The sequence below is a fragment of the Balaenoptera borealis genome (genome assembly GCF_965194805.1).
Source record: "Balaenoptera borealis genome assembly, chromosome: X".
Taxonomy (NCBI): Eukaryota; Metazoa; Chordata; class Mammalia; order Artiodactyla; family Balaenopteridae; genus Balaenoptera; species Balaenoptera borealis.
The window spans coordinates 15,931,454-15,958,137 of record NC_138881.1 but is presented as its reverse complement, the minus strand read 5'-3'; the positions used below and the strand labels follow the sequence as shown (position 1 = coordinate 15,958,137).

Sequence of the window (26,684 nt, the reverse complement as noted above, 5' to 3'; positions counted from 1 at the left end):
GCTTAGAGTATGGTTGGGAAAAGAAGATAAATTTTCATGAAACAATTACAAGACAACTTAAGAAATACATGGTATGCACAGGTGTGTAAGTACTGTAAGTATTCAGAGACGCGTGCTGTGGCCACTGGGGGACAGTGTGTGGGAGAATGCTTTTCATTTAGATAGAATTTCTCAGACATCCTATATCTTATAGCAAATGAATGATCAGGGGGCAAAAAGACTAAATAAAGACAAAGAAAAGCCTAGAAGATAACAAGTTGGCTCTTTATACTCTCTGATATAGTTCATGTAATGGTACTGAGGGTTTTAATAGAAAGTGTCAGGAATTTTAATGCCTGAATAGCAGTCACTAAGGGAGAATTAATGATGAAAATTTTTTTTCAATTACTTTCCTTGCCTCAGGATAATAATATATACCTTTAACACCCAACACAGTGAAGTCAGAACACAGCATACTCACTCCAGGTTTCCATGCAAATCATGTCATGTGAAGCTTCTACAGTGTAACGTTATGTTTTCCAAGATGAACTCAGTCCTGCCTACTCAACAGCACCTCGAATCAGCTTACCCCAAACTGAACTCATCCTTCTCCCTCATCCCAACTTTCTCCACTTATCATGTTCCCAATAACAGTGATCTTGCAAATTCAAGCTAGGAACCTGGAGGTCATCCCTGATTCTCTCTCCTTTCAAGTCCCCCATATCACGTTACCAAGCCTTAAATCATTGCCTAAACTTCCTCCTGAATATATCTACTGCTTTGCGTCTCCATCTTTACCACCCAAGTCTAAGTGAGACTCCATCATCTATCTCTTCAACTACTTCCTAATTGGCCTCCCCATATCTATTCTTGTCCCTCTCCAAACTAATCTTCCTGCTGCATTTTAAAACACAAATTGTATAATACTCTTCAATGATTTTCTCTTGTCCTCAGGAGAAAGCCCAAATTTCTTTGCAATCATTTCTTACGTCTCCAGCCCTATCAGGTACCATCCTGTCCTTCAGTCTATGTTCCTCCCATCCTGAACTTCTTTCAAGTCTAAAAAGTCCTTTCTCAAGTTCTGCATAAGTTGTCTCCTCACTGTGGAACAGTTTCTCATCCCCCCTGCCATGGTCCTCTCTTGATCGCCTAATTCATCCTCCAGGTCTCAGGCTAATGCCATACTTCTATGGGAGAACCTTCCAATCACCCCTCAGACAGATTGGATCCCCCACTTTACAAACTCATCACGCTTGAAAAACCTGCTCAACTCGTGTCTTCCCTGCTAGATGTAAACTACAGGAGGGCAGGGGCCATGTCTCTTTTACTAACCATTGCAGGCACTAGATAAATACAATTGACTAGCTAAATAAATGGAAGGATAAATGGCATGCCCAAATAAACTTATTGAGCTATATTATATATAATGGGTCTCTGAAAGTAGCCTTGAGATTTTGGGATTTTTTTTTTCTTCATAATCTTATCATTTGCTTCTGTACTTGAGAATTAGAATTGAAACTGTATTCAGGCCAAGTGCCAAAACTGCCCCAAAGACAAAACTAATCAGCTGCTGAGCTTTGATCTAGGCACCCAAAAGCCCAGGACCAAAGCATGAAACATGCCATGCCTTCTACTTCCCTAGAGCAAACTGGATTCTGTTTTTCATAAAACAAGAAACAAGAAAAACAAAAGGAGAAGGAGAGGAAGAAAAAGAGGAAGGGAAAGGGGAAGAGGAAGAGGAGGAGGATGAGGAAAGAAGAGAAAGGAGAACATTTGTCACTTACTGTGCCTTTCAACAAAAATTGGTAAACCATTTAACCAATCTTTATTCCCCAAAACTCCAGTGAGTCAGATAGTTGAAATGCTATGTTACAGCTGTTCTCAAATATGTTTATGAACAACTATGCCAAAAGCAATCACCGTGTCATAAAAAATATACACATCAGTGAAAAACACAGTACTAGTTTCTGAGACAACATGTGATGCAAGCCAAAAGAGTAGCAAGAGAATGAGTCCATCTAAACCTGCTCATAGAACCTACCACACCTCCAAACCTGGCCTAACACATCTACTCAGCACACAATTTGGCTTGTGAAGGGTGGGCACGGGAAGAAGAACATAATAGAAGGGTGAAGGAAGAACGGGAAGAAAAGATAGGAAGGGAACTTTAGAGCAATTTATACTCACTCACACAGCAGAAGACTGGGGGAGGTAAATCGCTGTAAGAATTGAGCTCTTCCTTGAGATTCTCCTCATCCCTGCTTCTCTACACTCACCTCTAACTCTCCGCTAGGAGCTAAACATGGCAGCATTTTCCAGAACAGGAAACAAAAGAGGAAATCCACAGGCCTAGGTTACCTCTTATTCATCATAAAATCTTCATGGTTGCCTCTGTTCAGGTGCAGGTCGTTGGGGTAGACCAGAAAACTCACAAACAGGATCATTAGGATCTCCATGGAATTTTTTCCTCGATCCACAAAATCACCATTAAAAACATATGGGTTGCTCACTGAGGGGAGACCATTCTGTGGAAGGAAGAAGGAGAAAAACAAGCAGTTAAAAGAATGTACTTTTAAAAGTAACGCTTTGTACTTAATGTCCATGTGGATATGGAGAAAAGAGGCTGAGTCAGTTCTTCCACTGGGAAAAATCTGCTCACTCACTCAAGCCAGTTTCACTTTCCAGGGCAGGCATCTCCTGCAAGGGACCTTGGAAGTGAAGGATTAGCTTGGGACAGGAAGACTCCAGGGGGATGGGGATTGCTCATTCTACTCACCACCACCTACTATGAGTTTTCTCTGAGAGAACCTGATATTTGTCCTATTAAAAATGGTTATTCTCGGGCTTCCCTGATGGCGCAGCGGTTAAGAATCCGCCTGCCAATGCAGGGGACATGGGTTCGATCACTGGTCCGGGAGGATCCCACATGCCGCAGAGCAACTAAGCCCGTGTGCCACAACTACTGAGCCTGCGTGGCACAACTACTGAAGCCCACACACCTAGAGCCTGTGCTCTGCAACAAGAGAAGCCACGGCAATGAGAAGCCCGCGCACCGCAACGAAGAGTAGCCCCCGCTCACCGCAACTAGAGAAAGCCCGCGTGCAGTGAAAAAAGACCCAACACAGCCAAAGATAAATAAATAAAATAAATTAATTAATTTAAAAAAACAAACAAAAAAAATTTAAATAAAATAAAATAAAAATGGTTACTCTCATCTCTTTCTTAGGTAGAAGAGGGAAACTTCTACCCAAGGAAGAACACTAAACTAAGAGCCAAATGTCGTTCATTCTAAGGGACCCTATATTTAACTTCTCTGGGCTGTGATTCTCTCAATTTGAAAAAAGGGAATGACACTATATTCTCCACACACACCCCTACCCCAGATCAAATGAGAGAACGGGTATGAAAGCACTCAGGAAAGTGTAAGGTACTGCCCAACTGTGAGCAGGGCTAACACACCATCAGTACACTCCGATACAATCACACCAGGTGTTGCAGGCGTGTGTTTTGACTTCTCACTGACCAGGGCCATATTTGTTGTTAAATATTTTGATTACCACTCTTGAGTATGAGATAATACTTTAAAATACAGTCTTAGCACAAAAAAGGACTGGGATCAGGACAAAGGTCTGGTCTTTAGAGCAGCTATTTACTCGTTTACTTCTGTACTACTCAACTCCAAGATAAAACACGTCATGCCTGGTAGGGAAATGGTTGAGTGCATTTCTATTGCATAGTAAGATAAATTCAAATGTTTAAAAAATACATTACAAAGAGAAAATTTTAAGTACTCATACATCCTAATATATGTCCTCCTTCAAAAAAGTTACCTTCAAGAAATAATTCACGTATTCTAGTTATATTAATCTTTCTCAAATGATTTTCAAATTCCTTTTTTGTTAGATTTCAAATTACATAAGAAAATCTTATTACTTTATACTCACCACCTAGTATTTATATACATTTAAAATTTTTCATATCAATATGATAGAAATAGTTGAAAAAATATAATACAAGTTGTAGCAAATAACTTAGGGATTCCAGAAATCATTATGCAATGAAACATGTCCTGAAGGCAACTGGAAACAAACAAGCAAGCACTGGTGTAGTGTTCTGGGCCAGAAGACTTATTCCCTAATTCAGCTCCACTTTTACTCATGTGTCTGTCCTTGGGCAAGTTATTTGATCTTTATGAACTCTAGTTCCCTCATCTGTTAAATGAGAATGATAACTTCCATACTTATCACACAGGGCTACTCTGGAACTCAAATGAGACTGTGTGTATAAAATTTCATGAAAACCATAAAGCACCATACAAATTAAGAGATTCGTTTTATTATGGCCTCCAAGTTATTTCTATTTTTAAGATCCCATTATTTTACATTTTCTTATACATTAACTCACATAACCTTATTCACACTGGGCTTAGATAGTGTGAGCCAGTTATAAAAATATAGGCTATTGGTCATCAAAACTTAAAGAAAAGGGGAATGATTCTGCACCTCTGATACACTTCCTTCCCTCAGCCTTCAGCTGGCTGGGATGAGTAAGCTGGAGAAGTCTGAGAGGTGCTGAAGGCTATAGGTTCTATTGGGATGTCCAGGACTGAAGGGGGCTCAAGGAGCAGCAGCAGAGAGCCATGGAAGAACTCGGTCTGAGAGGACATGTGGACGCCTTGACTAAGGGGAGACTCTGCCTCAGAGCATGTGTGTGGTCTTGGTTGGGATAGAGGGATCTGGATCTTACCAGAAAAAGTATAGGAGAACTTCTTTTACATCTCTGAAGCTAAAAGAATACTAATACTTATATTTAGAGACACCTAGGAACATAGAGACTTCCTCTCACACTCTTGATGCAGGAGTAGAAAGTGTTGTGCCTCCCACTATGGAGAGGCTTAACCTAGCTTAAGCAGAAAAGTAAAAATGGAAATAACCTAGTACTTAAGGGGATCCAGTAACCAGAGAGAGGCAGACCAATCAGATCTGCCAAAGTGCAATCCCCTAATGAGACAAGACCGCTGGAGGAGACAGAGGACACTTTTTTTTTTTAAAGAGTACCATGAAATAAAGAACAAAAAGTTAATAATTCTTGGCATGAAAAATATGCTATTCAAATTTAAAATAGCAATAGATTGGCGCTAACTAAAAGAAAGAAGGGTTGAAAAATACATTACTGACCTGAAAGAGCAAGCAGATAAAAAATCTCTCACACAGAGCAAAAGGCAAAATGATGGAAATCATGAGGAATGAGTAAGAGATTAGAGTTCAGAGCCAAGAGAACTAATGTGCCAATAATAAGCATTCCAGAATCAGGAAAAAGGAACAGATGGAGAAGAGGCAATAATTACATAAATAAGAGAGGGAATTTTCTATGGTTAAAAAGAGACTTCAGCCTGAAGTTTGAAAGAGCTCATGACTCCTATGCTCAATGAACATGTATTGATTGCTTGTTATGTACTAGATACAGCTTCAGGGTGTTAGAAACACAGAAGTAAACAATACAAAGTCCCTGCATTCAAGCAGCTTGCATTTAGAGAATCTAACACCCACATGCCCCATAGAGGAACATACTCAAGACAATATTCTAACCAAATAATAGCAGTAACCATAAAAAGTCCTTAAGCCAGGGAAAGACTAAGAGGAAAGAATACAGATGTGAACAATGAACCTTGCAATATATAATTAAATATAAATCAATAGCAATAATATGTAAATCTCTCCAATTTATTTCATAAGATCAATAAAACCTTAATATCAAAATTTGAGAAAAGTAACAACAGTCAAAATTTGAGAAAATATGTAAACATATTTTCCACTGGGATGACCAATTTTCTGGTAGTAGAACTCATCCCCAGTTAAAACAAACTTTATAGGTATTTCACCTCTACTATGAGCAATGAATACTGAATTTCTTTAGTCAAACCTAATTTTAAGCCCCTAATAGTAAGGGTCAGCTAAGCCATCCACCTTACATGGCACGCTTGACACCCAATAAGTTTTAACCTTTTCAAAAAATCACACGTCTTCAAAAGATTGATTTGTGATAATGAAGCTCGTTCAGTAGAAAATGTCACTGTCTCTGAAAGTGATTCTAAAAGGGGTCCTAAATATATACTGAACTTCTGTAAGTGTTGAGCCTCTGAAGGCAAAGGCAAGACTTATTTGGATGTATAAGAACTGCATTGTTGATCCAGGACTAGTTGTATGACTCTATATAGTCTGAGTTCAAATACGTTTTAGTCTTAGAATAATAAGAGAATTGGAAAACAGATAAAAAGTATAGCTAAGTCTTCTGGGACATGGGTCTCTAGGATATTTAGGCTTCTAGCTACGCTACTGAGACTTCTCTGGATTTCCTTCAAAGAAGGAAACACTGCTGCTGAGGGAACCCATCCTTCACTCAGTTCCAGTAAATCAAACTCTCTGGCTTATTCTGCAGCTGATACACAACAAACCATCTATGACATGGTGATCAAGTTGACAAATATAGAAAACCTGGGGTAACTACAACTCTGAACAGCATTAGATGACCTTCAGGGGGAAAAAATAGCAGATCACAATTAATTAACTTGAGTAGAGATAAGGAGACCTATTTCCCACTGAAGTATTTTACATAAGACATCTAGAAGTTATCACAATATTTTTTGGACATTTCCCCAAGGCACATCAAACAATAACCTCTGGACCTCAACTCCACATTATTTTAATTTTTATTTCTTTTGCAAACTCTATTTTAGAGATCTGTTCTGATTATAACACACTGCCTTAATCTCAAAAGGTAAAAAATTGACTACTGTGGCAGTGGGAAGCATATCAGCAATAGAGAAAAAAGAAAATATTTAATGACCTTCACAGCTGGAAAATTTGGGGCATAGGGGGTGGGGTGGAGGATGGTGGAGAAGAGAGAAAGAAAAGGAAAACAAGGCTGCGTGGCTTCCATGGACAGAATCAGTATGACACCCACAGGGTTGAGAGGTAATTAGCTTCTCTCTGTCCATGTGCAGCTCTTTTTCAACTGTAGGAGGTTTCCACACACAGCATCAATTTAACAAACTAACTTGCCAATACTTGGTCTAAAATTTCAAGCTTTCTAGTCAATGAGGAAAAGGCTCTGAACGAAGTATTCCAAATTGGTCACTCTAATTAAGCAAGAGTGGCTGATTAAAATTAACCTTTGCAGAAAATAAAGTCTAAAAATATGACCTAACTAATGCCATGTAAATTGCTTCACTTGATGACATTTGAAGCCATATAAAGTTGGGATGCCCTTTTAGGAAAGCTGTGCCATGGTTAACCATGTGGCACCCAGAGGAAAGAATTCCCTTCAAACCCAGATAGGATTGTGAGCTGAAACTGTCTAGCTTAGTCTTAAGGTGCTAAATGATACAATTTGTAAGGACAACCAAATATTAAAGAAACCAAAAATGTCAAAACAATCAAAAACGATCACTGGTACGGATTCCAACATTTATTGCAGCACACCACAAAAAGGGTGTGGGAATAAAATCTTTTCTGATCCTTCAAAACTTTCCTTCATGATTTAGGCACTTACTAAATTACTAAAACTCTTTGAAGGGATTGTCTTAAATGTCACCTCCTCCAAGAAGTCTCCCATGACTTAGGTGCCCCTCCAATGTGCTCCCTTGGAAACTCGCTTACCCCAGTTATAACATGTCTCACCCTGAACTGTCTTGTTTTTTCATTAGTTGACCTACCCCACTAAACTGTGATATCTTTGGGGCCAAAAACAGTTCCATACTCTTTCATCGCTGGGCTCTCAATCTCCACTTCCTGAACACCGTCATTGGTTAACACTCAAAATATTTCTTGCTTTCATGTGAATGCTATAATTTCACCTTTAGTCCTTTTTATAGTACTTCTTACCACCCACCTCCTCCTGTTCAATCTTTACATTAGCACCTTCCAGTTTTATACATTCCATTTAGTTTTGCCAATGGAATTAAAGAAACATTCTCTTTTTGCATCTATCTACTCCAGAGTCCTTTCCCTGATCGCACCTTAATATCTTCAACTACCTCTTGAGAAATTTTCTAATTGCCTAGGAAGTCACTTTTCACATTTAATTTACTCAACTATTTTCCCTTTTTTGTATTTTCCAAGACCTCTAGAGAAATAATTACCAGATTTTCTGTTGTGGCTATTCCCCACATACCTCCACCCCCTTCTCCTTCCTCAGATTGTAATTGTCAAAAATAGCAGGACTGTACTTCTGAACATTTATATGGTGTTATGTAGACTTAAACAAATCTCATTCCTCAAACTGCATAAATAAACTCCCTTTTGCCTTCAACTCATTCAGAAAGACTTCCCTCTGGAAATCTGGGCCTCCCTTCGGGATGGTGCTAGACTCCTGACTCGTGCAGCCCTCTGGAAGGAAAGGACCCACTCTTCCACAGGATGGAGACCTCAGGGTCAGGAGTTGGGGCGGGTCCACTTGCTCCTTAGAGCCACCAACAGACTAACACTTTGCCAGCCTCTCCTCCTTCCAGGCCCATGAGCTCTGACCAAACTTCCTTCCTCTGCATCTCATCTCTCAGTCCTATGGCCAACCCACTTAACACATCTGCTTTCCACTTGCTTGACATCCTCATCCCTAATATTCTCTTTCACTCACTTCAGCCACCCACATTCTGGATTCCACCTTGGACCCACTCATCCCCTAGGACTACTCCCCTTGCAACTTCCCACCCATCCTGCTTCCTGGGCCTCCTGCCCTGACCTCAGAGAGCATGGCAATCCTTCATTCCACCCATTTCTCCCAGTTGGTTGCCATCCTGGCCTCTCTTCCTTCCCTGCCCAGACTGGATTCCGTAGCTGATCTCCAGAATTGCCCTATTTACCAGAACCCTCAGTTCCCTGCCGGCAAACCTTTGGCTGGACTTTCGGACACCAACTCACTACCTGGATGGCCTTCTATTTCTCCTGACCCCACTCTCTGGCTACCAGGTCCTAGACCTTTGCTTAGGCCTCCTGCAGTCTCAACCGAATCTCTTCCTAAGTGCTAGCTCCATTCATCCACTCCTGGTTTGGCTTCCTCCATTCCCTTCCAAGCTCCCATTCTGAATGAATGAAATGAAAACCTTGTATTTCTATTATAATTTAGTACTTTAAAAAATGCTTTTGGATATTTATGTTATTTTATTCACAAGACAACCTCTTATGGGGTGGAAGCTCAAGAATACTGCAGCCGGGCTTCCCTGGTGGTGCAGTGGTTAAGAATCTGCCTGCCAATGCAGGGGACACGGGTTCAAGCCTTGGTCTGGGAAGATCCCACATGCCGCGGAGCAACTAAGCCCGTGAGCCACAACTACTGAGCCTGCGCATCTGGAGCCTGTGCTCCGCAACAGGAGAGGCCACGACAGTGAGAGGCCCGTGCACCACGATGAAGAGTGGCCCCTGCTCGCCGCAACTGGAGAAAGCCCTCACACAGAAACGAAGACCCAACACAGCCAAAAATAAATAAATAAATAAATTTATTAAAAAAAAAAAAAAAAAAAGAATACTGCAGCCAAAGAAGACCTAAATAGACATTTATCCAAAAGACATACAGATGGCCAACAGGCACAAGAAAAGATGCTCAACATCGCTAATTATTAGAGAAGTGCAAGTCAAAACTACAGTGAGGTATCACCTCACACCAGTCAGAATGGCCATCATCAAAAAGCCTACAAATAATAAACGCTGCAGAGGGTGTGGAGAAAAGGGAACCCTCCTACACTGTTGGTGGGAATGTAAATTGGTGCAGCCACACTATGGAGAACAGTATGGAGGTTCCTTAAAAAGTTAAAAATAGGGACTCCCCAGGTGGCACAGTGGTTAAGAATCCGCCTGCCAATGCAGGGGACATGGGTTCGAGCCCTGGTCTGGGAAGATCCCACATGCCGCAGAGCAATGAAGCCTGTGCGCCACAACTACTGAAGCCCGCGCACCTAGAGCCCACGCTCCGTAACAAGAGAAGCCACCGCAATTGGAAGTCCACACACCACAATGAAGAGTAGCCCCCGCTCGCCACAACTAGAGAAAGCCCGCATGCAGCAATGAAGACCCAACGCAGCCAAAAAAAAAAAAGGTTAAAAATATAGTAACCATATGATCCAGCAATCCCACTCCTGGGCATATATCCGAAAAAGACAAAAACTCTAATTTGAAAAGATATGTGCACCCCAATGTTCATAGCATCACTATTCACAATAGCCAAGATATGGAAGCAACCTAAGTGTCCATCGACAGAGGAATGGATAAAGAAGATGTGGTACATATATATACAGTGGAATATTACTCAGCCATAAAAAAAAGAAGTAATGACATTTGCAGCAATATGGATGGACCTAGAGATTATCATCTAAGTGAAGTAAGTCAGAAAGAGAAAGACAAATACCATATGATATCACTTATATGTGGAATCTAAAAAATAATACAAATGAACTTATTTACAAAACAGAGCCAGGCTCACAGACATAGAAAACAAAATTATGGTTACCAAAGGGGAAAGTGGGGGAGAGATAAGTTAGGAGTATGGGATCAATAGATACACACTACTATATATAAAATAGGTAAATAAAAAGGATTTACTGTATAGCATAGTTTCAGGTGTACAGGAAAGTGATTCGGATATCCGAATCACTTTCCTGTATACCTGAAACTAACACAATATTGTAAATCAACTATATGTCAATACTATTTAAAAAAAGAAAAAAGAATATTGCAGCCAAAAAAGAAATTAAGGGTCATGGAGGTTATGTGGCTTACTCAAGCTCTCACAGTCCCCAAAGAGTAAAATTGATTTCCCATCATAATAATCAGAATATATTTTCTTTCAGGCCATCTGAGACACCTATGCTGTGCCCAATTATTCAACATGCTAGTTGTGGGGATGATGTATTAATCAAAAAGAGAGACAAACGGGTACCACTGTGAAGGCAGAGGTCACCTCAGGATCAATTTTCTATATGCAATCATCCCAGAAGCAAACATTTAGGTTGCAACTGCTGGCTCAGAGAAAGAAATGAATCCAATCAAAGAGATGCAGAGAAACTCCATGCTGGCCAAGCTGCTTTGTGCCCTCTGTGCGGGCTCCCGCAAACAAAACCCAACCAACGAAGAGGAGTCATAGCACTGGAAGAGCAGCTGAGCCTGGCAATGATGAATCAGGGTGGAGAAGAGAAGAGCAGTCTGGAACTTGCTATGGGGGATTCCTTTCATGCATCATTAGTGCACAATGGAGGAGAAGACTGCTGTGGCATGCTCACTTCTGAACCAAATAACAATAAAATAAAACAGACTGTTTCCCTCCCCTTCCTGTGCCATCTAGACATTTACGATGTAATAAAGAACATAAATACAATCAGGTACAAATCCTAATGGATCTACAGATAACAATAATATTAAACAAAGACCCAAATTAAATCTTTAAAATTTTTTTGTGAAACGTGTGAAAAAAACCAAAACTTTCAACTTCTTGGATAAAAACTGTCCTATTATATCTGTATTTGTACCTATCCCTAATAAAACTAATATTGTTATTTGTCCTAGGGCTGCCTTCCCCCAACAAAAATATAAATATTTAGCAAAATAATCATTTACCTTCGAGTAGATCAAAAAAAGATCATCCAGTTTCCCATGCAAATCACCTGGAAATGAAATGAAAAATCGCTATTCAGTAGGAAACAAGAATTTAAAAACTGAAAAGACAAAAACTCTAATTTGAAAAGATATGTAACAGAATTTAAAAACTGAAACACTACTGGTATACTCCAAGCGTTTTCAGGACATCGGGTTTTTACCCTATGATGATATTAATTCAACAGACAATTTGTTTCCATAGCACTCTACGGAAACTCTGTCCCCTTTCCTATAGGGGACAGCATCCAATGTTGCAATTACCTATTCACTCCTGCCATTTATGCTGTTCTTAGCTCACTCTGTGCCAAGTGCTAGACTAAGGGTTTACGTGAATTATCTTGTTCAATCCTTACAACCACTCTATGAGATGGGTATTGTTTTCATCATACTCATTTTACGAATGAGGCTCAGAGTAGTTAAGTAACTTATGCAAAGTTGCCCAGCTACCAAGTAGCAGAGCTGGAATTCAAACTCAACTTTATCTCTCTTCAAAACTGAAGCTCTTAGTGATTGTTCTGTGCTACCTACACTGTAATCTCTAGGAGAACAGCAGTATCATCTATCTTGGCATTAAACCCCAAATGCCTCCCATAGTACCTGCTGCATAGTAGGCACTCAATAATTAAGTTTAATTGCTAAATGCAAAGCTTTTTAAAGCCACATTTTCAAGAATATGCTCCAGCAGTAGCATCTGAAACTTAAAAATTTTGAGTAGATAGTTGACATTCTGTTGATGAGACTATTAGAGAAAATAAAAATGAAAGCATGGCTTTATAAAACTCAGCCAACTAAGGGAAACCATATAAATAGATGAAGCCATTAATTTAAAAACAAGAGTAAATATGTGAATATTCAAAAGCCCTATTTGGATAACTATTTCTAGGTAAATATTTGACTTTCATAACCTCTGATCATAAATTTTTATTCCTTGTATCCAACTTAATTACTAAATATAATTTAATTTAGGAATACTTTTCCTCAGTTTGCTTAAAATGCTACAACCAAAATTAACCAAATATATACAAGACATGACCCCAATTATAATGGGAATAATAAAATTAAAATCCTGCGTCACCAGCAGTTATTTATAAAATGACTACAATATTAAGAGCATATTAATACTACCGTATACTTAAATCTCATTGCTCTCACTCCAAATCTAAGGAAATAAAAACGGAAGGACTTTACTTATCAGTTAAATATATTTTTAAAATTATTTTGTTTTCCTAATTTTCTTCAGGATACTCCAATAAAGATGGTAAAAAAAAAAAAAAAAAACTTTAGCTAAGAAAATATGAGCTCATTCAATAAATGGTCCCCACTACATTATGCTGCCTTAAAGGAGAGGCACCAATGTACACCATTGAGAATAAAGGTGCCTTTCTGGCTGACAGAGCAGAGGCATGTATATGTTCGCCAAATCTGTGTGTGGTTAGTGCTTCCGAGGCCACATCAGAAAAATATGAGTTCTGATGGCAGGGAGGAATTTCTGAGAGGGAGACAAGCATAATAATAAAAATGTTGTGAGTCAGGTATTCTGTTGAATTTGGTTAATTGGGAGCTTTAGAATATCTGCAATGCCTTAATGGACAAAGTATTTCACTTCATATCAGAAAAACAAGCTACTATTAGCAGCTTTGGTTCCAATTAAAAAAAAAAAACAAAAAACAAAGAAACCCAAAGATTTGGGTAGTCAGAACTGTTGCAGCTGGTATGCTAATAAATGAATTGGTTTCAGCATATTAAGAGTTGAGGCTATACAAATATTTTTATTTTCATTTTTTTCATAAGCTGCTTTATTATTTTTTAATTAATTAATTAATTAGGCTGCTCCGGGTCTTAGTTGCAGCACGTGGGATCTTCGTTGCCGCATGTGGGATCTTCCTTGCAGCATGCAGGGTCTCTATTTGCGGCATGCGAACTCTTAGTTGAGGCATGGGATCTAGTTCCCTGACCAGGGATCAAACCTGGGCCCCCTGCATTGGGAGCACGGAGTCTTAGCCACTGGACCACCAGGGAAGTCCCTAAAAATATTTTAAATTCTAGTTGGACAGCAAGAGATAAAACTCAATGTATCATGGAAAGGCAGCCACAGAAAGATATTTCCACTGCATACAAAAATATAAGTGCATAACTGGTTATCATTTATAACATAAACTAAAACACCTACTATATTTCATGCACGTTGAGAACTATGTAGCACGTTTAGATGTGCATGTAAAAAAAATGCATCTGGAAATTAAAATAATGGTAAAGGTTCATCATAATTTCTCCCCCTTTCCTAATACTGTCTTAAACAGAGGATGTTTATGAAAATATGGCCCTGATTTTTAATTTTATTTTAAATGATGACCAAATTTTTCTAAGTTCAATGGGGCTATTAAAGACAGAAAATAATAATTCCTATGCTATGGGAACCTATGGGCCTTGGTTTTTCCTTCTATCAATGGTGCTACATGGAAAAAGTCTGGAAATAAATGCCCAAGATGTGGGTATCTTTAAAATAATGGAACTGTCCAATCAATCCATTCCCTAGTCCTTGTCTCATGATGGAAAATGAAACATCAGTCAGAGCAGTGCATGATGGGAGTTGGGATAGCAGATATGGAGTTGGCTCTAACCTGGGATGCAGAGGATCTGATTTTTAATTCTGACTCTGCCACTAACCAGCTGAGTAAGCTGAGGTGGAGAGAGGGGGACAAGTTACTACATAGAAATGCATGGAAGGCAATACACTTTTCTCTCTGGGCCTCAATTTCATCCGTAAGAGCAAGGGATAGACTAGATGGTCTCTGTAAGAACCATTCAGTTCTTACACTGCGTGATTCCAGGACTTACATGCCCTCTAATTAATTCATGTCTTCTTCCAGATCCTTTTATGCAAAGATAAGTCTCCAATGGCAACTGGAGGTATACTGGAAACATATGGGAGCAGATCACACTCTCTGTTTGGCCTATTACATACACTCTGAGAGCAAACCTCGCCTTGGCTCCAGAGGCTTCATGGGTTGGCATGGCTTCCTGAGCCTCATGACCCAAGATTCTTTATCTCCATGAAAAGTAAGAGCTGATGAGGCCTTGAATAAAAGGTCCCCACTGCTGAGATGCATCATCTGGAAGGCAGAGATGTGGTGGCCTGATTAGGTTGGAATTGAACCATTAAGGACTCTTCAAAAGCCTGAGTCAGGACATGTCATGGAGCATGTACTGCTACATCAAGTCCCTGTCACCACTATCAGAGGCTAGAATGGAAATAGTTTAATTAGATTGTCAAATCCATTCTACCTGCCAGAGTAAAAGAAACATGGGCTAAAAATTGATTTGGAAGATAACAATCACTGTTTTGTAACCTAAAGGCTTAATTAGAAGTTAAGGGAATTGCTGTTCCTTCCACGCACTCCATTCTCAGACAGTTGCAAGCACGCTGAGCACCAACTGTGTTGCATTTCGGTGTGTACTGCTTCTTGAGGCAGCATCCTGTCAGACTGGCCTATAGATAACAAAATCTCAGCTCTTGTTATTTAGAAGAGCAAGTAACAGATTTCTGGGACATTCCCACTCTTCTAAAAGCTGCAGAGACCAGTTGGAAAAATCTAAAACAGCAGCCGAGGGCAAAGAAGAGTTTAGTCTCCACCCTGCCTTGGGCTTTTCTCTTCCCAGCATAAGTGGCATGCAGAGGCCCACCTAGAAGAAGCTGCATTGAACAAAGATAATGAGAGCCAGACGGAGGGCAAAGAACACTTATTCCACCCATGGGTGGTTTTCTGTATTAAAATGCTGCCTGCCTTTATAAAAAGCTATGAGTTCTTTAATTTCTCACATAATTAATTCCTGCCAGCTGGTATGCAAAACAAAGACAAGATAGGAAACAGTACTATCATGATAGAAAACTCTATATTAACACTTTTCCCTTAACACAGTCCAATTTACACAGTTTTCAAGTTAGGCCAATGATGTGGAACCAAGAGGCTCCTAAATATTAATTTGGCAACACTGCTCTGAAACTTACCACAGATTGTTATCTCTTTGGAGGGAGAAGTTTTTGTGTGAGTGAAATTCGGCATTTGCTGCAGGAGCTTCTTGGTTTCAAATAGCACCTCTAAGACATAATAAGCATGAAGTATCTGTGAGGGCGAAGGAGAGGAAATAGATATAATGAATTAGGAGAAAAGGCATGAGTGCACAGAAAGCAATATAGGTGGAACATATGAGCACATTTCAGGTAGCTATAGTTCATGACAATCTCTAAATTATTTTTAAATAGACTATCCTAGCACAGTATCTGGCACATAATAAGCCCTCACTAGAGATGTGTAAGTTGAATGAATGAATGGTTCCTAGGACGTCTATATTCTCATGTTCTTAATTGACATCACCCATTCACAGAACATTTCTTATTATTCTTGGTCCTTATAGCCCAAGAGAGGTGACAAGAAAAAAAGGAGACTCCCTTGCCCTAAGGAAATGTGCAGGCAAAAAAGTAAAGAAAAGAGAAGGAAGGAAAAGAGAGAGAAGTAGAAAGAAAGAGAGAAGCAGAGAGAGATTGTTCAAGAGGAGCTGCTTTGCATTTGCTTGCGACCTCCTGCCCCAGGGCTGGGAATTAGATGGGGGTGCTGGGTTAGGAGGTCTCACAAGGCAGCCAGACAGGCCCCAAGGGACTCCTGAGCCAGGTGTCCTAGGTGTGGCTCAATATTTGGTGCACAGACATGAGTTTACAGGACAGCAAGCACACTTATATACAAGTGTAAGTATAGAACATACTGCCAACTCAGATAAACCATTCGGATTAGCTCCTATTATGACTATTCATCCCTTGATCTCCTCCAGTTACAGTGTTGATGACAGCATTGTTTTGGACAGATTTACTGGGTTTTCTCTTCCAGGCTTTTTTGTTTGTTTGTTTTTAAATACAGTGTGTTGTTCTCTCTTTTTGTAAATTATAAACTATTCCAAATACATAATTCAAAAAGTGATATAGCTGATACAAATTTAACAGATGCTAACACCACTTTCTAGTCAGGACTGTTTGTACCTGTACTGTCCAATGCAGTAGACACTGGTCACATGGGGCTATTGACCACTTGAAATGGGGTCAGTCAAAATTGAGATGTAATGTAAGCACAAAATACACACTGGATTTTAAAGACTTAGTATGAAAAAAAAAAGTAAAACGTCTCATTAAAAACTTTTAATATGATTACATATTAAAATGATAATTTTATATGTTGGAGTAAATAAAACACATTATTAAAATTAATTTCACTTGTTTCTTTTTGCCTTTATAATATTGACTACTAGAAGATGTTAAATTATGTATGTGGATCACATTATATTCCTATTGGACAGCACTGGTTTAGATTATTGGAGGCTGAGAGAGAGGTCATATCTACATATTGTTCAGATAACGCTTTGGGCATGGGATTCAGGACAGATGGAACCCTTTGGAACAATGCTATCTCATGGTGCCCTGAAATTTCCATTTCCACTTCCTATTAAAATAATGAAATTATTTTCCATTTCCACTTCCCATTAAAATTATTTAATCATGAAATTCTCCAAACTTATTTAAAAAAAAAAAACCAGGAAGCAGGATTGAAAGCAATGTGAGAATTAGGAGGAAAGAGAAGGTCCCCTGGATGTTAATTAGTGGGGAGCAACCCACATTTCCTGTCTCTCCAAACCTAATGGATTGCTAAGGATTTTCCCCACAAAAGCATTCTAAATCCGTGAGTCAAATCTTGAACTTTCCTTTAGCCAGATTTTAAAGGAACAGGCAAAACACTTCGATAGAATGATTTATTTTAATTTCCATATTTAATTTATTGATTCCCAAAACTGGCTTCAGTGTTACCTTAAGTTGCCACTGTAGACTTTCTGGACCATTTGTAGTGCTAATCAGAGGAATTACTGTCTGAAAAGGCAGTTGTTTTACTAAGTTAAATTAACAAATAATCATTGAGGATATATTGCAACAACAGAAAATTCCTACTATGAAAATGTTTTTTCTGGGTCCTTTTTCGATTGGTTAAAATCACTTTGGTATTATTAGTCCCTACAGAGCCAGTCTACTTCTCTTTCAGTAGCATTATAATCGTGTTTACAGCAATATTAAATACTCAAAAGAGTTAACTCAGAAGTTGATTTCTATGTTTACAAATATATTCAGATTAAATGGCAACTTAAATAAAATACTCACATTCTTTTAAAGGCATTGAGGGAGAATATTACTTTTAAAGGATTTTCTTTTTAAAAAAGTAACTAGTTTTTAAATGAAAAAAACCCCCCACATTTCTAAAGTTGAAATAAAAATTTAAACAGCAAAAAGGAGTATAATAATGAAAAGCAATTTTCCTTCTTCCCCAGACTTCAGTCTCCTTTCCCTATTCCCCAAAACAGCTGCTGTTAAGAGTGTCTTGAGTATCTTTCAAAAAAATATTCTATGCACTTGCAAGCATATAAAAATCAATATAACCAGGGTTCCCTGGTGGCACAGTGGTTAGGAATCCGCCTGCCAATGCAGGGGACACGGGTTCGAGCCCTGGTCCGGGAAGATCCCACATGCCACGGAGCAACTAAGCCCATGTGCCACAACTACTGAGTCTGTGCTCTAGAGCCCGTGAGCCACAACTACTGAAGCCTGCACGCCACAACTACTGAAGCCCTTGCACCCAGAGCCTGTGCTCCGCAACAAGAGAAGCCACTGCAATAAGAAGCCCGCGCACCGCAACGAAGAGTAGCCCCCGCTCACCGCAACTAGAGAAAGCCCACACGCAGCAATGAAGACCCAACGCAGCCAAAAATAATAAATAAATAAAATAAATAAATTTTAAAAAAATCAATATAACCACATATGAATATGCAAACACATGTATAAATACATAATCCCTTAAATAAAATGTGGTATATTCACACAAAGGAATATTATTCGAACAAAAATAGGAATGAGGTACTGACTGATACATGCTACAACATGAATGAACCTTGAAAACATTATACCAAGCAGAAGCCACCAGACACAAAAGGCATATATTATATGATTCCATTTATATAAAATGCGCAGATTAGGCAAATCTGCAGAGACAGAAGGTAAACTAGTGGTTGCCAGGGGCTAGGGAGAAGAGGGAATGAGGCACAGGGTTTTGTTTTGAGGATGATAAAAATGTTCTGGAATTAGATAGTGGTGATGGTTGCACAACATTGTGAATATACTAAAAACCAATGAATCATACACTTTATTTAAAATGGTTAAAACAATCAATTTTATGTGATATGAATTTTATCTCAATTTTTAAAAATCAAAGTATATAATGCTTATTAATTTTGTTAACAAATGGGAGCACACTGTACACTATGTTGAACCTTTTATTCTTCCCTTAGCATCATATTTTTTTCATTTTTATAAAATCAAAATTGTCTATCTTTTCTATTATAGCTCCTTGAATTTTTGTCATAGCTTTTATGTCCTTGAGCATATTAAGCATATTTATTTTCAACCCTGAGTCTGATAATGCCATTATCTAAAAACTCTATAGGTTTGTTTCCATTGTTTGCTGTTTGCCTCAGTTTTCTTTTGTGAATCTTGCATCCTCCTGTGCCTGGTTAACAGTTGTGTTAAGTTCTGGATACTGTACATGAAAACTTGAAGAAATAATTTAAGCCCCTATTTTCTTCCAGAGAGGGTTTAAACTTTCTCTTGGCAGATGGCTAGGAGCACTAGCTGTCTAGGATGATCTCAATTCAATTTCAGGAATTAGATGATTCAAAATTTTGCTTCAGTCCCTACAGAGCCAGTACTTCTCATTCACTCTTACTCCTAGGGTACACCCTTAAGGTCCTAACCTGAGAATGAGGGTTCTGGGGTGGTGTCAGAAAATAATGAGGTAGATAGTTCCAAGATCCCATCCCTCTGCAGAAACACTGAAAAATAAAGCCAAAAAACCAGATCAAACAAACAAAGAAAACCTGTCAGATCCAACTTTGTCAGAACTCTGGAAAACAGTCAAAGCTCACAGCAACCAATGCTGAATTAAGAAAGAGGCAACTTAAAAATGGCACAGTGCAAGCAGAAAGTAAAGGCTAAGATGGATTTGTAAACAGCCAGGCTAAGCAGTAAAGGAGTGTACCAACACAGAGCCAATCAGCAAAGACTAGATTTTCCTTCCTTCCCTTTCCTTCCCTTCTGTTCCCTTCCCTTCTTTCTTTCCCTCTCCCTCTTTCTTCCCCCTCCCTCTTTCTTTCCCTCTTTCCTCCTTTCTTTCCTCCTCCCTCCCTCCCCCTCCCTTCCCCCTCCCTCCTCCCTCCCTTCCTCTCTCTCTCTCTCTCTCTCTTTCTTTCTTTCTTAATGGCTCTTGGTGTTCAAGGAAATCTCTGTCAAAACACTAGGTGAACACAGCCTAAAAGAAAAGAAACTTCGGAGACCTCACACCCAACTAGACCTAAGAAACATCAATAGACTACTCCACCCAAAACAGCAGACTACACATTTTCTTACAAGTGCACATGGAACATTCTCTAGGATAGACCAGACGTTAGGCTACAAAACAAGCCTCAATACATTCTAAAAGACTGAAATCATACAAAGTATCTTCTTTGACCACAATGGAAAGAAACTAGAAATCAATAACAGAAGGAAAACTGGAAAGTTCACAAATATGTGGAAATTATACAACATACTCTTGAATATGTTGAAGAAATCATGAGGGAAATTAGAAAATACTTGGAGATGAACAAAAATTAAAACACAACATACCAAAACTTACGGGATACAGTAAGAGCAATGCTCAGTGAGAAATGTATGGCTGTAAATGCCTACATTAAGAAAGAAGAAAGATCTCGAATGAAAAGCCTGACTTAATGCTTAACACATTATTGACCAGAGACACATTAATACGTCTTTTGTTACCTGAACATTATTGACCAGAGACATATCAATACGTTTTTAGAGAGTGATACAATTAACATCACCATGCAAAGTTGTTAGAGCTTAAAATTGATCAAGGGTTCATTATATAACTTATGATTGTCATTATCATTCACATATTGCTCCATTAGGTTTTGCTCCAACCTTGTGTATATTATAAACGTAAAGTTTTCAAAAATGACACATTGTGAAATTCTGAGTGAAGAAGAACTGTTCGGTGAACTTTATGCAGATATTTTCTCTGACTGTCTGAGCAACATATATACTAGCGTCCAGAAGATGACAGTTCTTCAGAATATAGTTCTGATTCAGACAATGTGAATATAACACCAACAAAAAGACAAAAAACCTTAGTGATTGATTCTGATACGGAAAGTGAAAATGAAACTCGTGGTGCTGGAGAATGTTCCTTTGCTTCTACAGAAGAGTGGATAGAAGACAACATTTCACGAAAATTAGAAGACTTTACAGGTGTGTCAGATATAACTACTGAATGTAATAACCTGCAAAGTGTTAGTGAAATAACAGAATTGACTTTTTGGCCAGCCAAAATAAAAATCGCCAGCCACAGGCATTAGTTTCTACAAAAATCCCCCCATCAGTAATGAGTTAAGGAGCTAGAAAAAGAAGAGCAAATTAAACGGAAAGCCAGCAGAAGGAAGAAGATAGGGATTAGAGTGCAGATAAATGAAATAGAGAACAGAAAACCAATACAATCAACAAAACCAAAAGTTGGTTCTTTGAAAAGAGCTACAAAATTGACAAAATTTTACCTAGACTGGCCAAGAAAAAAAAGAGAGAAAATGCAAATAATTATAATCAGAAATGAAAATGGGGACATTACCACTGACCTCAAAGAAATAAAAAGAATTATAAGAGAATATTATGAACAATTGTATACTAACAAATTAAATAATTTAGATGAAATGGACAAATTCCTGGAAACACACAAATTATCAAAACACTCAAGAAGAAATAGAAAATCTGAACAGATCTAGAACAAGTAGAGATTGAATCAGTAATCATAAACTTCCTAACAAAGAAAAGTGCAAGACCAGACAGCTTCACTGGTGAACTCTATGAAACCTTTAAAGAAGTAACACCAATCCTTCTCAAACTCTTCTAAAAAATAGAAGAGAAGGAAGCAATTCCTAACTCATTTCATGAGGACAGTATTACCTTGATATCAAAGCCAGATAAAAACACCACACAAGAAGACAATACAGACCAATATCTCTTACGAATAAAATGCAAAAATCCTTGACAAGATACCAGCAAACCAAATCCAACAGAATTTCTAAAGAATTATATACCATAACCAAGTGGGATTTATTCCAGGAATGTAAGAGTGGTTCAACATAAGAAAACTGATCAATGTAATACACAACATTACTATAATGAAGGGAAAAAAACACACAATCATCTCAACTAATGCAGAAAAAGTATTTGACAAATTCCAACACCTTTTCATGATAAAGCCACTCAGAAAACTAGGAATAGATGGACACTTCCTCAACTTGATAAACAGCATTTATTAAAAACCAAACCAAACCAAACCATAACTAACATCAAACTCAATGGTGAAAAGATTAAAAGCTTTCTCCCTAAGATGAGGAATAAGAAAAGCATGTCTGCTCTCACCACTGCTATTCAACATTATACTGGAAATCCTAGCCAGAGCAATTAGGCAAGAAAAAGAAATAAAAGGCATCTAAACCAGAAACGAAGAAGTAAAACTCTATTCACAGATGATGTGATCCTGTATATAGAATATCCAAAAGAATACACACACACACACACACACACACAAACACACACCTATTAGAGCTAATAAATGAATTCAGCAAAGTTGCAGAGTAAAAGATCAACCTACAAAAGTCAGTTGTGTTTCTATACACCAGCAATGAACAGTTCAAAAGGGAATTAAGAAAGCAATTCGTTTTATAATAGCAACCAAAAGAATAAAATACCTAGGAATAAATTCAAGGCAGTGAAAGACTTGTACACTGAAAAGTATAAAATTATAAAGCATAGCTGAAGGAAATTAAAGAAGACCCAAATAAATGGAAAAACATCCCATGTTCATGGATTAGAAGACTTAACATTGTCAAGAAGACAATACTACCCAAAGCAATCTACAGATTCAGTGCAACCCCTACCAAAATCTCAGTGGGCTTTTTTGCATAAATGGAAAAGTCAATCTTCAAATTCACTGCAAGGGACCCTAAATGCCAAAACAATATTGAGAAAGAATAACAAAGGCAAAGGATTGACACTTCCTGATTTCAAAACTTACCACAAAGCTACAGTAATCAAGACAGTGTGGTACTGGCATAAGGATAGATACACACACCAATGGAAAAGAATTGGGAGTCCAGAAATAAATCCAGACAGCTATGGCCTATTAATTTTTTACAAAGGAACCAAAACCATTCAATGGGGAAAGAACAGGTTCTTCAACAAAAGGTATAGGGACAACTGCATATCCACATGCAAAGAATGAAGTTGGACCCATACCTCATACCATATAGAGATGTTAACTGAAAATGGCTCATAGAGCTAAATGTCAGAGCTAAAACTATAAAATTCTTAAAAGAAAACATAGGGGTAAATCTTCATGACCTTGGATTTAGCAATGGATTCTTAGATATGATGCCAAAACACAAGCAACCAAAGAAAAAAGGAGATAAATTGGACGTCATCAAAATTAGAAACTTTTGTGACTCAAAAGACATTATTAAGAAAGTGACAAGACAACCTACAGAATGGGAGAAAATATTTGCAAATTGTATATCTGATAAGGGACTTGTATCCAGAATATATAAAGAACCCTTACAACTCAATAGTAAGAAGACAAATAACCTGATTTTAAAATGGGCAAAGGATCTGAATAGACATTTCTCCAAAGAATGTGTACAAATGGCCAGTAAGCATGAAAAGATGCTCAACATCTTAGCCATTAGGGAAATGCATATGAGAACCACAATTAGATACCACTTTACACACAACTAGGATAGCTATAATAAAAATAAAATTTAAAATTTTTAAAAAACATAAAATAACAAGTGTTGGCAAAAAATGTAGAGAAACTGGAACCCTCACGTATTACTAGTGGTAATGTAAAATGGTGCAGCCACTGTGGAAAACAATTTAGCAGTTCCTCAAAACGTTAAACATTGAGTCACCATATGACTCAGCAATTCCACTCCTAGGTACAGACGCAAGAGGACTGAAAACATATGTTCATATAAAAACTTACACATAAATGTTCATGGCAGCATTGTTCATAATAGCCAAAAGGTAGAAAAAAATCCAAATGTTCATCCATTGATGAGTGGATAAACAAAATGTGGTATACTCATATAATAGAATATTAGTCAGCCATAAAAATAAAGGAGTGATGAAACATACTATGGCATGCATGAACCTTAAAAACATTATGCTAAGGGAAATAAGCCACATACAAAAGGAAACATATTACATGATTCCGTTTGTACAAAATATCCAGAAGAGACAAATCCACAGAGACAGAAAGTAGAACAGTGGTTGCCAGGAGTAGGGGAGGAGGGAATGGTAATGGGTACGGCACTTCTTTTGGGGGTGAAGAAAATGTTCTGGAGTTAGATATTAGTGATTGTTGCACAATCTTGTGAATGTACTAAAAAGCACTGAATCAATCGTACACTTTAAAATGGTGAATTTTATGGTATGTGAATTATACCTCAGAAAAAAGAACAAGGAAATACTGTAAGCCTATAGATAGAGAGGAGGTTTCTGTGCACCTGAGGAGACTTGTATTTAATGGGTTAAGCAAAGCAGAGGGTAGCTCTCACTTAATGTGAAGTTTTTTCCCAAGGGAATGCATTTCTGCTGTAGTATTTTCATCTATTCATTCAACAGATAGTCAGTGAGCACATGTTATGTACAAGAATCAGGACAGGGCTTCCCTGGTGGTGCAGTGGTTGAGGGTCTGCCTGCCAATGCAGGGGACATGGGTTCGAGCCCTGGTCTGGGAAGATCCCACATGCCGCGGAGCAACTACGCCTGTGAACCACAACTACTGAGCCTGCGCGTCTGGAACTTGTGCTCCGCCACAAGAGAGGCCGCGACAGTGAGAGGCCCGCGCACCGCGATGAAGAGTGGCCCCCGCTCGCCGCAACTAGAGGAAGCCCTCGCATAGAAAACGAAGACCCAACACAGCCAAAAATAAATAAATAAATAAATTAATTAATTAATTAAAAAAAAAAAAAGAATCAGGACAGTATCTGCTTCTACTTGCCTGTTGTTGCTTGAAGGCCTCAATAAGTAAATCAATATCAGCAAAAGTGAGAGGAAATTGCAGCCGAGGACCACGGTAGGAGTCTGGGACGTCTATCAACCTCAAATAGTCCCGTCTATCCTTGTCCTGGATGTTGCTGCCAAGAAGGTGAGTTACTAATTCTGGAAATGGAAAGACAGAAAAGGGGGGAAAAAAATCTACATTTCCATACTTAAAATGCAATAAATAACTTCTTGAATACCTAGCCCATGTAAAGCACTGTGCTAAATGTTATGAATACCAAGATATCCCACGTATAACCATGAGGAATGATTTGTTCTGAGATCAGTAGGTACATTCACATGAATCATCATTATCCCTTCCCAGGTGGACATTTTACCAAAGCAGTGAGTTCATCAGTGGGGAGGAGAGGGAGGAGCACAGGGAAAACTGGTCAATCAAGGTATTTTGATGCTCTGAAGCTCTAACTCTACATTTTTTTTTGCCCACTCTAATATCTCAGATTTTTACAAATAGGGCTGGAAACATAACAATGCATTGTATTTGGTTCAAACATCTGTGGCTATTCAGGATCTACAGAAAATTAAATGGCAACATTCAATTTTCCCTGTTAAACACTTCAAATTTTACTTAACTGTAATTGATTTGTTTCTCTCGTCACATAAAAACCAATTTTCTGACATGATTTTCTTTTTCTTCTTGGTAACAAACCATAGGCAGAAATTCCCAAAGGACCTCTCTCTCTCGAAGAGATATTTCTGTGTAACAGATTACCTCCACTGCCCATTTCAGTAGGTGCTGAGACCCAGGATCTCTTTCTTGCTAGACTGCCTATGAAACAGTCAGCCCAAGAAAAGAAATCTGGCCAATTCAGGTGGAGAAAGATGAAAAGTGATATGGTAGATTGATTGCAAAAGTATCCCCAATTCTCTACTCCAGCCTCTAGTCATGCTCTTTTTAATGTGATTTTGCAGCCACTCTCATCAAGAGTCTCCTTCCCCAGCCCTTGAAGCTGGGTTGGGTTTGTGACTTGAGTTGGACTAAAGAATATGGTGGAAGTGTTATGTACCAGTTCCAAGCCAAGGCCTCAGGAGGCCTTGTATGCTTCCATGCTCTCTCTTTTGAGAGACCCAAAAAACTGCCAAATCAAGTCTGCCAAGATCAGCAGAAGTGCTCAGCTGATCTGTACACTTGTGAGCAAAAAGAAATGTTTATTACATGTTACTGAGCTATTATAGTTGTTTAATACACAGTATTATTGCAGTAACAGATAACTGATAGGACAATGACATACTCTTCAGCTCATTAACACTGAATTGCTACTAAGCTCATTAATTAGAAGTTCTCTAGGGCTTCCCTGGTGGCGCAGTGGTTAAGAATCCGCCTGCCAATGCAGGGGACACGGGTTGAAGCCCTGGTCTGGGAAGATCCCACATGCCGCGGAGCAACTAAGCCTGTGTGCCACAACTACTGAGCCCGCCGCATGCCACAACTACTGAAACCCACAAGCCTAGAGCCCGTGCTCCACAACAAGAGAAGCCACTGCAATGAGAAGACTGCACACCACAACAAAGAGTAGCCCCCGCTCACCGCAACTAGAGAAAGCCCGCGCGCAGCAACAAAGACCTAATGCAGCCCAAAATAAATAAATAAATAAATAAGAAGTTCTCTATAGGTTTGGAAGGTATGATGTTAGCAGATATAGATAGAATACATTGTTTTTCATTATTCAGTTATGCTGAGAGATTACAATTAAAAACTAAACTTGAAATTTTTTTCTAAAGTCATAATATTTGGTAATTTTAAAATGTTTTCTAAATTATTGTGTACTCCAATATTTTTTGGTGGTAATTGATGATGTTTT

At 38.6% G+C, this 26,684-nt stretch overlaps 1 protein-coding gene across 7 annotated transcripts in view; it reads right to left on the bottom strand.

Annotated features, from left to right (window-relative positions):
- Window positions 1–26,684, bottom strand: part of PPEF1 (protein phosphatase with EF-hand domain 1) — a 148,235-nt gene that overhangs the window by 37,980 nt on the left and 83,571 nt on the right. For 6 of the 7 annotated variants that reach the window (XM_082375679.1, XM_082375676.1, XM_082375677.1 and 3 more), the window contains 4 exons: window positions 24,821–24,981; window positions 15,631–15,745; window positions 11,583–11,629; window positions 2,338–2,504 (listed from right to left, as the gene is read on the bottom strand). In XM_082375679.1, the coding sequence (XP_082231805.1) occupies window positions 2,338–2,504; window positions 11,583–11,629; window positions 15,631–15,745; window positions 24,821–24,981 (490 nt within the window). The remainder of the gene's footprint in view (window positions 1–2,337; window positions 2,505–11,582; window positions 11,630–15,630; window positions 15,746–24,820; window positions 24,982–26,684) is intronic. The other variant, XM_082375680.1, reaches the window with a different exon arrangement.